Consider the following 14,531-nt stretch of genomic DNA (forward strand, 5'->3'; position numbering starts at 1 on the left):
CCTGTCCAGAAGGAATTTAGCAACCAAGGCATCTGTCTTTAGGTCCATTTGTTGCTTGAGCTGACGCCATTACCCAAATGACTCGCCAATAATCACTTTTGTTTTTGCATTCTCCCGATCCAGTTGTCTTTTATTTTCTCTGACCTCAAAAAATGACTTTCTTTTACGGCTGGGTCCCCCTGGATCTTTATCTGCCATTATGTAAATAAAGATGAGCAAAACAAGTTGCCAGCTAACTACGAAGCTATACCAAAGCAACACATACAGAAAACACGTAAGTCCAAGGCGTACGTAATCTACGTAACTAGGCCTGAGCCGGAAGATTTTTGACTGACAGGAAAGGGAGCAAAGCAAACGCCTCGGTCTGAGCGCGTTGATTGGCTGATGTTTTTCAGGTCCTGCCATGTCCACAGTTATTTTATTTATTTTTTTATTCTTTTAGAAATCATACATACAACTCCACTAAAGGTCAGTATATTCATTTTATGTGAATCAGACAAATTAAACAACAAAAATATCCTCCATAATGCCTTTAACCCTCGTTGTTGGGGGATTTTTTTTTTTAATTAAACTGTCAAGGTAAACTTTTAAGGAATTAGTGGAATTTTCTTCCGAATGGTTTTGCAAATTTTCAGAAATTTGGGGAATTTTTTTCTGAATTTTTGGATTTTTTTTCAGACAAGGAAACAATATTTTTTGGTGCCTGTAAATGAGGACAACAGGAGGGTTAAAGGAGAGGCAGAATCAGATCACATGTTAATGCAATAAAAATGCAACAAAATCAGCTTCAGAGACGTCATCACTGCAGGGTTGTTTCATTGGATTGTAATGAACTGAGCAAGTAAGGACACACACATGCAAACTGCACCAAGAGCCTGTGAAGCAACTAAACACACCTCCTAACAACATATTCTCACACAAACACCAGAAAACAAATGCCAATAACGTGTCATTTAGTATGCATTAACCTGCTCCCCAAGTATTGAACTGATTTTCTCTTTGGCACATTCGGCTCATGAGACTCAGATTAAAATCATTATAAATGATTCACACAGTGTTGCTGGTTTACATAACTGTCCTTGGTGCCTGGTTCCCCGGGGCAGCTGCAGGGTTCTGGGGCTGTTTGGCTCAGCGGTGGGGGGTGATATGGGTGTGTGGGGGAGGGGGTAGCGCTGGGAGATAGGGTGACAGTCTAAACTGGGATACTGGCTCTGAGCCACGGTGGCATTCGAGCTACAGAACTAAGTGGTCTGAATGGGCAGAAGACGCACACAGCACATATCACACGTCAGTCAGCGTGACCTTTGAGTTTTATTGACTGGGGGTTTGCGTTTAGGGGTGCAGCTAAGGGCAAAATTGTACTTTTATGTGTAATATAGAGTTGAAACACCCTTTTGGACTGTTTATGTTGAGTATTTATACCTTCTGCACTGCAAAAACTCAAAATCTTATCAAGTCTATTTGTCTTATTTTTGGTCAAAATGTCTCATCCCACTTGATTAAAGATAAATTCCCTTAACAAGTGGCATTTCAGCAAAATGGAGGGACTTATATTAAGACAACGCATCTTAAATATCTCGTTAAGTCAAACAATCATGAAATTATCTTGTTTTGAGTTGAATTTTACAAGAAAATTCAAAATAAGTTTAACCCTGGTGTCATTATGCAGGTCAAAAGTCTGAAAATGTGGAAAAAATTTATATTTTCACATATATATTTTCTGATGTCCACATTTTTGGGAAATTTTTGAACATTTTTTGATGGAAAAAAAGAAATGTTAAAAAAAATTGAAGAACATTCACATAAAAATCAACCAAAATCCAGTGAAATTTGCTGGATTTTGGTTGATTTTTGTGTGAATGTTCTTAAAGAAAATAGAAGTGTTACTGATATATATGGATTCATTTCAGATATTTTTAAGATTTTTTTGGAAGATTTTTACTCATTTTCTGAAAAATATTTACAGGAATTTTCTTGCCAAATTTGGGGGATTACTTTAAAATAAATTTCAAGGCAAACTTTAAAGAACTATTGGAATTTTCTTCCTGAAGGTTTTGCAAATTTTTTTGGTGAATTTTTTTTATGATGTTTTGGATTTTTTTCAGATAAGGAAACAATATTTTTGGTGCCCATAAATGAAGACAACTGGAGGGTTAATACATCTCAAATTAAGAGGTTATATGAAAGCAAAAATCTATTTTTGAGTGAAAAACTACTATTCTTTAAGCATGTCTGGTTCATTTTACGACACCTAAGCTTGACAATTCTGGTAAAATAGAGCTTAAAATTAGTTTTCCCAGCTAATTTTAAGATCTCAACATTCTAAATATCATATTTTATTTCAGGAAATCTTACCAAGAATTTTTTCACTTGTTCTATTGGCAGATTTTTTTAAAACTAATTTCAAGATAAAAGTTTTTTTTCTTGTTTTGAGAGGAGCATTTTTTCCAGTGTATACTTTGATCAGACATGAAAGTTAAAAATATTTCCAAAAAAAATTCATGTGCCACTTTATTCTTAACTTTGAAGGATGTATATTTTATCGGGATCAGTGACTGGATGTTAATATTCTCTCACTAATTAAAAGACTATCCATGCCTGGTTCCGTTCCGTGTGTCATTCAGCACAGGCTTATGTCCTGTTATTGGTTGTTATGGTAATAAGTAGGTGTGCGTTCACTCATGTGAGAGTGAATTCACAGTGTGTGAGACACATGCAGCGACATGGAGGAAGATTAATTTGGAAAGTCGTCTCTGTGGATGGTCAGGGCACAGCTGTGAAACTGGAGCCCGAGAGTTGATTTAGAGCAAAGGAGCTGAGACTCCCCACACTCGTGAACACAACATGTACTTGCAGATTTAAAGCTGCAAAAGCAAGCCGAAAGGATGGAAGCAGCCACAAATGTAGCCTGACAAACATGCAGTACACGTGTTGAGTGGCAGAAGAGTACACAATTCTGCAATTCCTGCATTGATTATTTGCAAAAATTAAACAGTGACAAGCTATTTATAACATATCATTAGTAAAATAAAAGAACATCCATCATTTGCTTTGAATCAGTACAGCTATACATTTAGAAACTAGGAGAAGCTATTTTATATATAAAGGCGATTGTCATCAGCATAGCATGTAACTGTCAGTACAATAACTGTAACCATGTACAAAAAGAGCCAAAAGGCCACGTCAAAGCACAAGATTGAACTGAAATAACCACATGGATGATCTGAGGCGAGTGCCACATTTCTTGCACCATGTTTTTTGAGGACCTTGATGTTTTAACACCCCTCTTTTCAAGTCACAGTCAGTACTAAAAATATGAACTACCAGTTTACCTTCACCTTCCACGTTACCCAGCTGTATACAACCAAAACATCTTTCTGTTACAAAATATGCTTATTTAAATGTTTATCACTGTAAGTCCTATCACTACGTACTGAAGATTAATCTCAATTAGATAGATAGACAGATAGACAGATAGATAGATAGATAGATAGATAGATAGATAGATAGATAGATAGATAGATAGATAGATAGATAGATAGATAGATAGATAGATAGATAGACTACCTTTATAAGCCTTTCAGGGCTGCTATTGAGAAACACCCCCACATTATACTGATGCCACCACCATGCTTCATTGTGGAAATTGTTGTGTTGTGTTTGCAGTGTTTCATATCCACTAAAAATAGCGTCTAATCTGTAGGCTAAAAATCATAATATTAGTGTCATCAGACCAAAGAACCTTTTCCCAGTAGACTTCAAAGTCTCTGCATGCCTTCTGGTGAACTCTACCTGAGATTTAACAAAAGCTTTTTTTTTTTCAACGGTGACTTTCTCGTTTCCACTTTGCCATAAAGCTTTGACTGGTGAAGAACAGACAACAGTTGCTGAATGAACAGTCTCTCCCATTTTCGCTGTTTAAGCCACACTTTCAGAGGGTCATAGGTGTCCGGGTGGCCTCCTTCACTAGTCTCTATCTTGGTCACTCAGTTTTTGAGGACTAGACCTTCAACATAATACGACAATCACTGGAGACAGATTCACCGCACTCAGATGACTTACAGTTCACTATTCGTGGGACTTCTAGCACCAGTTAGCTGTTGAATTAGGTTAGCCACTTTAAAGGGGTTGAATACTTGGGTCTTCTCTGAAAAGCAGCTCTGGGGAAACCTGGATCTCCTGTGAGGCTGCTATTTGCATCACAGTGTCTCTCAGCTCCACCCCACAGTTTCTACTCTGTCACATGATTTGGGTGAATTAATATCTGTCTGCGGGTAGATTACCAAAGTCTATCGCATTACAAATGGAGAGTAATGATGTTGGCACTTGTACATAAGAGAGATTTTACAGTCAGAGACAGATCTCACTCTGAGTATAATCATCTCATTACCTGGATATGCATTAGATATAGCACATAAATGATACTCATCTGAAATGTGTCAGTCGCGATATTCAATGAAATCTGTTAATTTCTGAGAAACATACATACTAAGAAAGAAATTCTCCCACATTTTGAAAGGAACATAAAAAGAGACATTGGAGTTTTCCGTTCTTTGACTTGCCAAATGTTTTGAGTATGAACAGCCTGTCACTATGCTTCACTGCATGACATTTCACACACAAGGAGACACCTCCGTTTAGTAAATTGGTTGGTGAGAGCGCCGCGGTTCACTGAAATCCAATCTGTAATCTTCAATATTATGATGATGTAATCCAAGACAAAGTGGTTATTTTAACTCCCAAATGTGATGACAGACAGAACTCCAGTTACTCTGCATCACTGATTCACAGGGAACACTTATGAAACAAGGATGCATATGCACGATACAGTAATATCACAGCCGTCCAGGTGAAATCAGCTTAAAAGACTGATCTCTGACCAACATAACACAGATTACTATCACAATGCTGCATGAAAACTACATCAGATTCCTGCTACAACAAATACTGCACTTTAACATGTTGTATACTGAAGTATAATTAAATTCAAATACCTTTTCTCCTCATTTTTTATGTGCTTTTTATAGTTTTTTACTTACTTTGTAGGCTGGGGTGGAGGTAGGGGTTACATTTGTTGTTTGATTAATATTATTTTTTGTACTGCTTCGAGTAAATGTTTGTTATATCATAAACAGTAAATGAAGGCATGGGGTTCATGTAATTCAAATACAATAAAATCTAAATTATTTTATTTTATTTTACTGTCAATATTAAATGTGCATCATGGCTACTTTTTGCATGACGTGATTTTGAGATTTGCACTCTTGATCTACTTTTCCTCTTACACTGGTAAAGGTTAAAACACTGACTAAGGCCCACATGTGACTCTAATTCCACTATAATGCAATTACTTTACACTTCTAAACTTCATTTACCAGACACTTTTATCCAAAGCGACGCACCTCTGAGAGTAGATGCAACAGTTATGACTTACTTTGCATGCATCTAATGTAACAAAGGATGCATGCGTTTTCTGCAGTGTTCTTTCCGGCACGCTGCTATAAAGCAGCTACCAGCAGGCAGAAGGTGAAAGGTTGGACTGGGTGACTGCAGCTGTTGCCTTGTCTCTCATCTCGAGTGCTGTGTGATGTTCGTTCTTTCCTTTTAGAAACTCAACTCGGCACAGAAGACTCCGTGCGACCAATCGAGTGAGGGGACCCCAGGCCCGGTCAGCCAATAGGGACCGAGGTCTGGGTATAAATGCTTAAGCCCATCACCTGGCAGAGTTGGGCAACCCCTACATTTGGTGGACAGGATCTGATCCCGGGATCTGTTACCTCTTTCTTTTCTCCTAAGCAGGTAAAAGGCAACTCAATGCTTTCGTTAGTCTTTTTGCTAGCTCCGTGGGAAATATTGTGGTGATTTTTACATTTAACTATGGAATAATACCTCTCCCTGAACAAACATCATGAAAACAAAATTGCCTTATGAGGGAAACCAAAAATCTGACAGATTCCACTCCACTGGTGAACTCTGAGCCAGGAAAACTGAACCAATTGAATTTGCTTCTTGCATTTTTTATGGATTCCTCTGAAGCTTTGCACACTTTTCCTGACAAGGAAACTACTAAAATCTACCATCTAAAATCACTCTACTGCTGATGCACACTTCAACCTGAAATGCAGTTTTTTCCGTGAATGTCTTGACTCGTGGACGTGGGTAGCAACATTCTGCTGATTAAGGCGTAGCTAAGTATCACTCCAGTAGTGTCACTCCAACAGTTGTGACTATCTGTCAGCTGTTGCTGACCCCAGCAGAACAGACTTGAGGTGTGTCTTGTCTTTGAATAGTTTAGGAGCGCTTGATTTAGTCATGGAACTTGTGGAGCCATCTGTGAGGCATGCAGACTTTGACCTTTCGGTGCACCAGGTGTCATCCATCTACTGCACCTCCACTGACAGACACAAGCAACTTCTGACCTCCATCTGAAGGAGAGAGACACATAGATAGATACAGAATGATGGCTAACAGTTTAGAAATATTATTCCTGAACCAACCTGACTGATTTTGCAGGATTGTGCATTTAGAATTTAAAATGTTTCTGTTTGGTTAAGGGATCACAAAGTTCCAAAAGTTTTGCAACAAACGATGTGTCAGTGTTGTATTGAAATATATTTTCTTTATCTTAGTTCACTAAAGATCTAAAGTGTTAAACAGCACATAGAAAGTAATAACAGAACTATATGTCAGGACAAACAGAGATGAGGGACGATATCACAAGATGGACCAGATGCATTTTTGTGCTGTAGTTTTTTTCTGCTATTTTCGGTCTTTTATAAACATGGTTGCTTCTTGTCATGAAGTAATCCATGCAGCCTTTTGTATCACGTGGCCACTAAGTTAGCATTAGGCTGAATAGAGCAAGACGAAATAGAAAATCATTCATCATACTGTGCTGGAGACTCCCTGTAGAGGTGGGAGGGGTGCAGGACAAGGGGTGGCACAGCCGGACTATTTATAACCTTCACTGTGAGGGCGAGACAGGTGGTGAGACATTCAGAGAGCCAGGAAAGCAGGGAGAAAAGCATGTAGGCTGCACAGCTGACGGAGAGAGGAGGGGAAATGAGACAGTGAAAAGAGAAACAAAAAAGTAAGAAAGAAAGTAGGTAACAGGAAGAAAGATAGAATGAGAAGGTGTCTCCTCTTAACTAGAAGACTCATAGACAAGGCACTTGAAAAACTTGGAGAAATGCCAGACAAGACATGTGGTATTCATTGCTTTCTTACGTAACTGGAACATCAAATGACACTGACAAATACATACTGTTGCTAGTAAAACTATTAAATCCAATTCTCAGAGCTGCTTATATAATATGCCTCTGATTTTATGTCAGTAAAGAATAAATGGTTCTGCCGAAAATCTTCACCAAATGGGTCTTACAACTTTACAGATTTACAGATAACACCTCATCTCCACTTTTTCCTCATCTCCTCTCAGACGGAGTAAGAACCGCAACCATGACGAAGAACTGCCACAACGACTACAAGATGAAGTTCAGTCTGGACGACGAGTACCCAGATCTGTCCCAGCACAACAACCACATGGCCAAGGTACAAGTCCTGCTCCGACAATGTTGCGCTTTTTAGCCAGGCATGACTTTTCCGAGACGAGTCACTCGGCTCACGGAACACAACTTTAAAGACAGGGAATCACGTGAATGTATAATTACTGACCTGCACCGTGTGTCATCTGCTGTAGGTGCTGACCAAGGATATCTATGGAAAGCTGAGGGGAAAGTCTACCCCCAGTGGCTTCACTGTGGATGACGTCATCCAGACTGGTGTTGACAACCCTGGTAAGAAGGAGAGAGTCATTGGCGTAGAGATGAACACACACCAGCAAAGATAGGGTTCAAGGTTCAACTGATGCAAACACCACACATAGTCAAGTATGAGTTATTTGTATGTCAGTATGTCATGATTTATTGACCTAAAACTTGAGACAGAATGTTTTAATTGTAATGTACAGGGACTCAAAAATCCACTCAACAGCGTACATTACAATCAAAGTTACTAGCTATCAGTTTTACCAACCTTCTCACCCTGCATCTTGTCCCCAAGGTCACCCCTTCATCATGACCGTTGGCTGCGTTGCTGGTGATGAGGAGTCCTATGAGTTCTTCAAGGAGCTGCTGGACCCCATCATCTCCGACCGTCATGGTGGATACAAGCCCACCGACAAGCACAAGACTGACCTGAACTTCGAGAACCTGAAGGTGAGGAGTCAAGACATGCGGGATAGCATTGGTATAGATGGTATTTAAACTCCAAATAGGTGACCGGTAAATTGCTAAAGTTGGCTCAATGAGCAAATTCCCAAAATGTTGAGACATTCTTTAAATATTTAGATATTTGCTAGAGACATTAATAAAAGTGGAAAAGTGGGTTTGTGAGTAAGAAACAACACGCAGTCAATCATGCAGGAAAAAATGAGAACGTAAGACACAAGAGAGAAAAATCAAACCCAATGACTCCAGTACAGTAGTCATGTTGGTTGTGTTTTTCTGTCCCACGCAGGGTGGTGATGACCTGGACCCCAACTATGTGCTGTCCAGCCGTGTTCGTACCGGTCGCAGCATCAAGGGATTCACCCTGCCCCCCACAACAGCCGTGGAGAGCGCAGAGCCATTCAGAACCTGTCCATTGAGGGTGATTACCAAACCATTAACACTAAGACAAACATCTGTAGGACGCAAAGACGGAACATTCAGAGACTGACTTCTTTTCTCTGTGTATTTGTCTTTATCGTCAGCCCTGTCCAGCCTGGAGGGTGAGTTCAAGGGAAAGTACTACCCCCTGGATGGCATGACCGACGCCGAGCAGGAGCAGCTGATCGCTGACCACTTCCTGTTTGACAAGCCCGTGTCCCCCCTGCTGACCTGCGCCGGTATGGCCCGTGACTGGCCCGACGCCAGAGGCATCTGGTGAGAAACTCCGAAAACGAGTCAGTTTAATCAAGGCTCTCCCTGTTTAAAGAGCAAAAGGGTGATCAGACATGTGTTACAACCAACCATGAAAGCAGCTTCTGTGTGTCTATTTAAACACTAAAAGACAGAAACAAACAACCATCCTCCGAGCTAAAATCTCCCATCTGCCCCTTTGTACGCAAACCCCTGACACTATCACCATCTGTCTCTTTCTAGCAAAGCCATAGTATGAAAATCCTGATTATTCCTGTTTCCAAACATCTGTTAAAGTATGTCAGGATCACCACAGCTGCAGTGTGCACTGTCTCTGCTGTAAATCCACCACTTTGCAGCTCAGTGGGTCAGATAATTCCCATCGTCAGTGCCACACAAACTATAAATCTATCACTTTTTAACCAGAATTGCAAATTATATTCATGCAGCAGTGTCTTATCAAATTGTGCCATGTAAATCGAGCGCAACTGAGCTGGATTTTCCTTTCTGCAGGCACAACGACAACAAGACCTTCCTGGTCTGGGTGAATGAGGAGGATCACCTGCGTGTCATCTCCATGCAGAAGGGAGGCAACATGAAGGAGGTCTTCAGGCGCTTCTGCGTTGGCCTGCAGAAGGTAACACACAAAAACACACTCAGTTATGCACACACTGAGGTGCGCACAGTTCAAGCCTTCTGTAACACTGCTTTCTGTGGTTATATCTTACTTGCTCTTCGCTGGTCAGATTGAGGAGATCTTCAAGAAGCACAACCACGGCTTCATGTGGAACGAGCATTTGGGCTACATCCTGACTTGCCCCTCCAACCTGGGAACCGGTCTGCGTGGTGGCGTCCACGTCAAGCTGGCCAAGCTCAGCACACACGCCAAGTTCGAGGAGATCCTGACCAGGCTGCGTCTGCAGAAGCGTGGCACAGGTACTGAAAAATAGCCGTTTAGTGAGTTGTGGCAAGAGTTAACAGCAAAAGAAGAGTCTCGGGGGCATTTTATTTAGAGAAAAGTGTGTGATTCCATGTTCTTAGGAAAATTTCTCTGATATTTATCATGCGAGACGATGGAGTTTGATTCTCTGTCCTCTCTGTGCAGGTGGTGTGGACACAGCCTCTGTCGGTGGCGTGTTCGACATCTCCAACGCTGACCGTCTGGGCTCCTCCGAGGTGGACCAGGTCCAGCTGGTGGTTGACGGTGTCAAGCTGATGGTTGAGATGGAGAAGAAGCTCGAGAAGGGAGAGTCCATCGATGGCATGATCCCCGCCCAGAAGTAAAGTGGACAGACAACCCATGACCGAATGACTGTCTATTTGTTTTTTTTTTATATATATATTCTAAAAAAAAATGAACGGTAGCCGTGTTGTAAAGTTATTTTACTGGTTTCGGCCGACTGGCTACTTTCTGCTTCCTTCTTTCCGTCGATAGACACTCCACTTTTCTCTCTGCTCCTTCCTTTCTTACTTCTGTTAAACTTATTCTTTCCTTTTCCTGCTTTTTCTTCGGTTCCTCTTTCTGATTTCCTGTAACTTTAAACATCTCTCCGCCCGTTTTCTCTGTAACATCCTGGGATCAATCCGTGCATAGTCTGGTCGTGGCTATGTGTATGCACCGAAGTAAAAAAATTTTTGGTTGTAAATTATAACTGGACGATTAAATGATGCCCCATGTAACAATCAAACCTTCTCTTTCATGTTTTCTTTGGCAACGACCCACCGACGAGCAGAAAGGCATTTTAATACAAGCATAAGTAAACAAAATCTTTAAAAATGAGTATTTTTCACAGAACACACGTGTACAATTCCACATAAAGGAGCAAAAAAAATTGACGTAAAATATGAAAGAGGTTGAAAGTCTTTATTTTTGTGTCACACATTATTTCCTAGGAGACATGCAGGATTGCAGGTCGATCATTTCCGTAATTTCAGCCCATAAGTTAAGTTTAATTGATAACAGCGACGGCTTCAAACACACTATACAACAGAACTGTAGCCTTAAAGCGTGGCCCTAACCGGATCCAGAGAACATCCTCGGAGGGGGACGAGGCCCAGTTGTACACAAAAAAAGAAGAAGATTGCAAAACTAGCCCTAAATCACAGCTTCACGTTTTCAGACAGTGGTGGACACCTGCTGCAGCTCAAATCTCCCATGAAAACAGTTCAATCCTGTCGTAAAGTTCACAAATCTGCTCTAATTTTATCCCATATCAGTGTTTCTGTTAGACGCCGAGTACTTCGAAAAGTACACAATATAATTGCTTGGTATTGTAGAGTTACATTACAAGTACAACCTTTTTTTTTTATTTTGAAGTTGTCAGTGTCAACGCAGCAACACATAACCAACGTAGCACTTGGTGGACTCTTGAACCTCGGTAGCTTTGCCTCGCGATGAGCAGCAAAATGCTTCTACAAAAGAAAAATTAAGATAAATAAAATGTCACATTCCCGTCTTAAACCGCCGCCTCATCGCCAAACAATGAGGCAGGGGTCCGATTGGTTAACAGTCATAAACGTTGTACAGCAATGCTTCAATCTGATTGGTCAACAGTCGTACAATTCTCTGCAGCCTGATTGGTGGACGTGAGGAAAGTCTACAGTTTGCATGTCAAAATAAGTCGCAGGCGCCGGGAACACGAACACTGGACAAAAGAAAAACGAACCTTGATGCGTCACTGAAATTTGGTGCTTGTTTAACAGAAACGTTATTTGTACCTCAGTTTCCCACTGAAATCGAATGGCACATCCACCTGGAAACCTAAAGTCACCACAGCTGGTTTCACAATGGAAAGCAAAAAGTAGGTATGTGAAGCTAAAAAAAACAACAAAAAAAAGGCGTTTAGAATTACTTCTCCTCCCTGGGGCTTTAAATGTGCCATGAAATTAGATTTTCCTTAAATACAAAAAAAGGAGCAAATTATTTAAAAACTCTGATAGTACAGTACAGCGAAATACTGGCGGAAAAGCAAAAAAAAAAGTGTTCAATCATTTTCAACAACATACCAGCAATATTAAAAAAAAAAAAAATCAATAAAAAGAGGAGCCCTGTTCGGTTTTAATCGATGCTTATTCAAGAGTTGATTCTTGGCTTTGTGGCTGTATCGCACTACGCTCAGCGAAGCAATGGCGACGGCTTTCCCACAGACTGACATGCTACCAGAATAACCACTGGAAAACAACAACTCCCAACGTTTTCTCTGAACCAGGGTCGGCTACAGTAATCATGAAAAGCCGATCAAATAATAATATGATCTGAAGGTCTTCTGTTAAGACAAACCTGCTTTACTGTTTGACAATGGGCCAGAAAGTACAGGCTTTTTGTTGGGTCAGGTTTTAATATTATGTCTGCACTGAACTCACAGAACAAAAAGTGGAAATTTGATATTTTTGCACTAAATTTCATGAGATTAACTCTTCACTTTAAAAAAAAAAGGGACGTTAACCCTATTAGTTATCTGCACACTCAGTCAAAACATACAATATGTGCTGAAAATGTGCATTTAAATATTTATTGTCTTTTGAAATTTGCTATATCTTTAAACGTACTTCAGTTAAATGTAGCGTTGACTTCTATTTTAAGATTAGTGTCATAATAATGTTTTCTGACTGGGCTGCTTTTCTAATCGGAATAAATAAATCCCGTAAGTGGAGGTTTTACATGTAAAACAACGCAAAGTGGTGCAAAACTCAAGATTCCAGCTGGAAAATCAGATTTTCTGGTGGAAATTACACATCCAAGGGTCAAAAATTCGAAGGGCTTTAACTTTCTAATAATTGTTTCAAGTTAGGGAGGATATTTAAGCTCAACAGCCGATCAGATGTGTAGATTAGGCAGCTTTACTACTCTGTGTGGAGCTCATCTGACAACCATCCAAACACTGGATAGCAGACAGAAACGTTCCTGAACAGAACTGGTGCAAACACGTCAAAATCCAACTGAAACATGGATCTTGCTAACGACTGGGCAGAAATCGTGTGATGCTTGATGCTCCGCTAGGTCTGTCACAAGTCTCTGCATCTCTGCATGTCTCCCTCTAGAGGCCGGAGGTCAGACTGAGCCCTCGCTACTTAAATATGTGACGTCAAAAGTCTGCCCGTTTTAAAAGCATTAAAGAAAGAAAATAAACTTAAAACACAAAAAAATTAAAACATTTCTTTAAATAGCAGCTCTTTAAAAAGGAATGATGACAAATATGATACAATAGGAACAACAACGTCGACGACGACAACAACTTCTCCATCATTCTCAGCAAACCATCCGCATCATCACCAAATACGAAATCATGAAAAACAAAGAATAGTTCAACTCCGAAGGGCTCATTTAACGTGGAGGTGGTGGCATGTGCTAAGCAGGGGTCGTAGGTCACTGACAGCTCCAAGGTCGAGGGTCATCAGAAGTCAGCCGCATCTGAGCATCCATTTGTCTGGCTGTGATTGGTGGCATCAGAAGAAGAGGGTCTTTGGCGGAGGTGAGGCATCGCTAGCCACGTCAGATGAGGTGGAGCCCAGGGAGGAAGAGAGGAAGGTTTCTCCTCCTCCTCTTCATCCCTCCTCATCCCTCAACCTGTCCTGTCTGTCATCGATCTGCCCCACCTCCGGTCGTCCTCAGAGCTCCAGCTCCTTGGACACTTTGGTGGCGATGTCTCTGAAGGCTAACGGTGCCCCCCACAGGCGCTTGAACCTCACACCGCTGCTCTGGCCCAGCCCGCTGGGCAGCTGGCAGACCTCGGCCTCGAAGGCCACCCGGGCGCCGGCTGCTCCGTGGGTGCAGGACAGGAGGAAAGGCCCGGCCAGGTGGACCTGGCAGCCGCAGCCCTGCGCCGCCTCACGCAGCGCTAGCACCACCTCGGCCGGGTCGCGGGGGCTCCGCACCCTCACATCCCAGCCGCATCGGGGGGTCCGGGGCTCGGCCGCTTTCTGATGCCCAGATAGATGGCGACTGGAGGGGGAGGGAGGGGAGAGGCGATGCAGATGAAGGAGGAAACACAGGAGGGTTTGTAAATAGAGAGGCGAGGAGGATGGGGTGAGGGTGGGAGATCAGACATGAATGTAGGAGGGTGAGATGGACGTGAAGATGTGTGGTTGCATGAGTATGAATGTATGAGTGGTGAGGGAAAGGGGAGAAGAAAAAACAGAATTAATATCACACATTATTGGAGTCTGTTACCCTGTCTCTGTCACACACGGCTAAATGTGTATTTTCTAGTCTTAACCCTCCTGTTGTCTTCATTTACGGGCAGCAAAAAATATTGTTTCCTTGTCTGAAAAAAAAAATCCAAAAATTCAGCAAAAAGAATTCCCAAATTTCTGAAAATCTGCAAAACCTTCAGGAAGAAAATTACAATACTTTCTTAAAAGTTTCCCTTAAAAGTTTTATTTTAAAGAAATCCTCCGAATTTGGCAAGAAAATTCTTGTAAATATTTTCAAAAAATTAGTAAAAATGTTCCAAAAAATCTTAAAAATATCTAAAGTGATTCCGTATTTATCAGTGAAGCTTCTAAGATTTTCTTTAAGAACATTCACCAAAAAAACAAAAATTTTTTGGTGAATGTTCTTAAAGAAACATTTCTAACATTTCTGTTTTTCCACCAAAAAATGTTCAAAGATTTCCCAAAAATGTTGAAAAT

The 14,531-nt window shown here is 41.1% G+C and overlaps 2 protein-coding genes and 1 long non-coding RNA gene across 8 annotated transcripts in view; 1 reads left to right on the forward strand and 2 right to left on the reverse strand.

Annotated features, from left to right (window-relative positions):
* Nucleotides 1-401: 401 nt before the first annotated feature.
* On the reverse strand, nt 402-7,794 carry LOC110953878 (uncharacterized). Its single transcript, XR_002595893.2, has 2 exons — nt 7,675-7,794; nt 402-6,425 (listed from the first exon to the last, which is right to left on the reverse strand). It is a non-coding gene; the product is annotated as an uncharacterized LOC110953878 (long non-coding RNA).
* On the forward strand, nt 5,678-10,588 carry ckmb (creatine kinase, muscle b). The gene is given in 10 exon segments (XM_022198082.2): nt 5,678-5,799; nt 7,439-7,551; nt 7,700-7,796; nt 8,062-8,216; nt 8,518-8,593; nt 8,596-8,649; nt 8,753-8,924; nt 9,414-9,537; nt 9,647-9,836; nt 10,006-10,588. Coding segments are annotated over 9 exon segments (1,140 nt in total). The 5' UTR covers nt 5,678-5,799; nt 7,439-7,458; the 3' UTR covers nt 10,185-10,588.
* Nucleotides 10,589-10,750: 162 nt separating this feature from the next.
* The window catches only part of mark4b (MAP/microtubule affinity-regulating kinase 4b), an 86,020-nt gene continuing 82,239 nt past the window's right edge, over nt 10,751-14,531 (reverse strand). For 2 of the 6 annotated variants that reach the window (XM_022198084.2, XM_022198083.2), the window contains one exon: nt 10,751-13,842. In XM_022198084.2, coding sequence (XP_022053776.1) covers nt 13,509-13,842 — 334 coding nt within the window. In that variant the 3' untranslated portion in view covers nt 10,751-13,508. The remainder of the gene's footprint in view (nt 13,843-14,531) is intronic. The other 4 variants (XM_051957821.1, XM_022198085.2, XM_051957822.1 and 1 more) reach the window with 3 other exon arrangements.

The sequence above is a fragment of the Acanthochromis polyacanthus genome, chromosome 13, assembly GCF_021347895.1.
Source record: "Acanthochromis polyacanthus isolate Apoly-LR-REF ecotype Palm Island chromosome 13, KAUST_Apoly_ChrSc, whole genome shotgun sequence".
NCBI classification, from domain to species: Eukaryota; Metazoa; Chordata; class Actinopteri; family Pomacentridae; genus Acanthochromis; species Acanthochromis polyacanthus.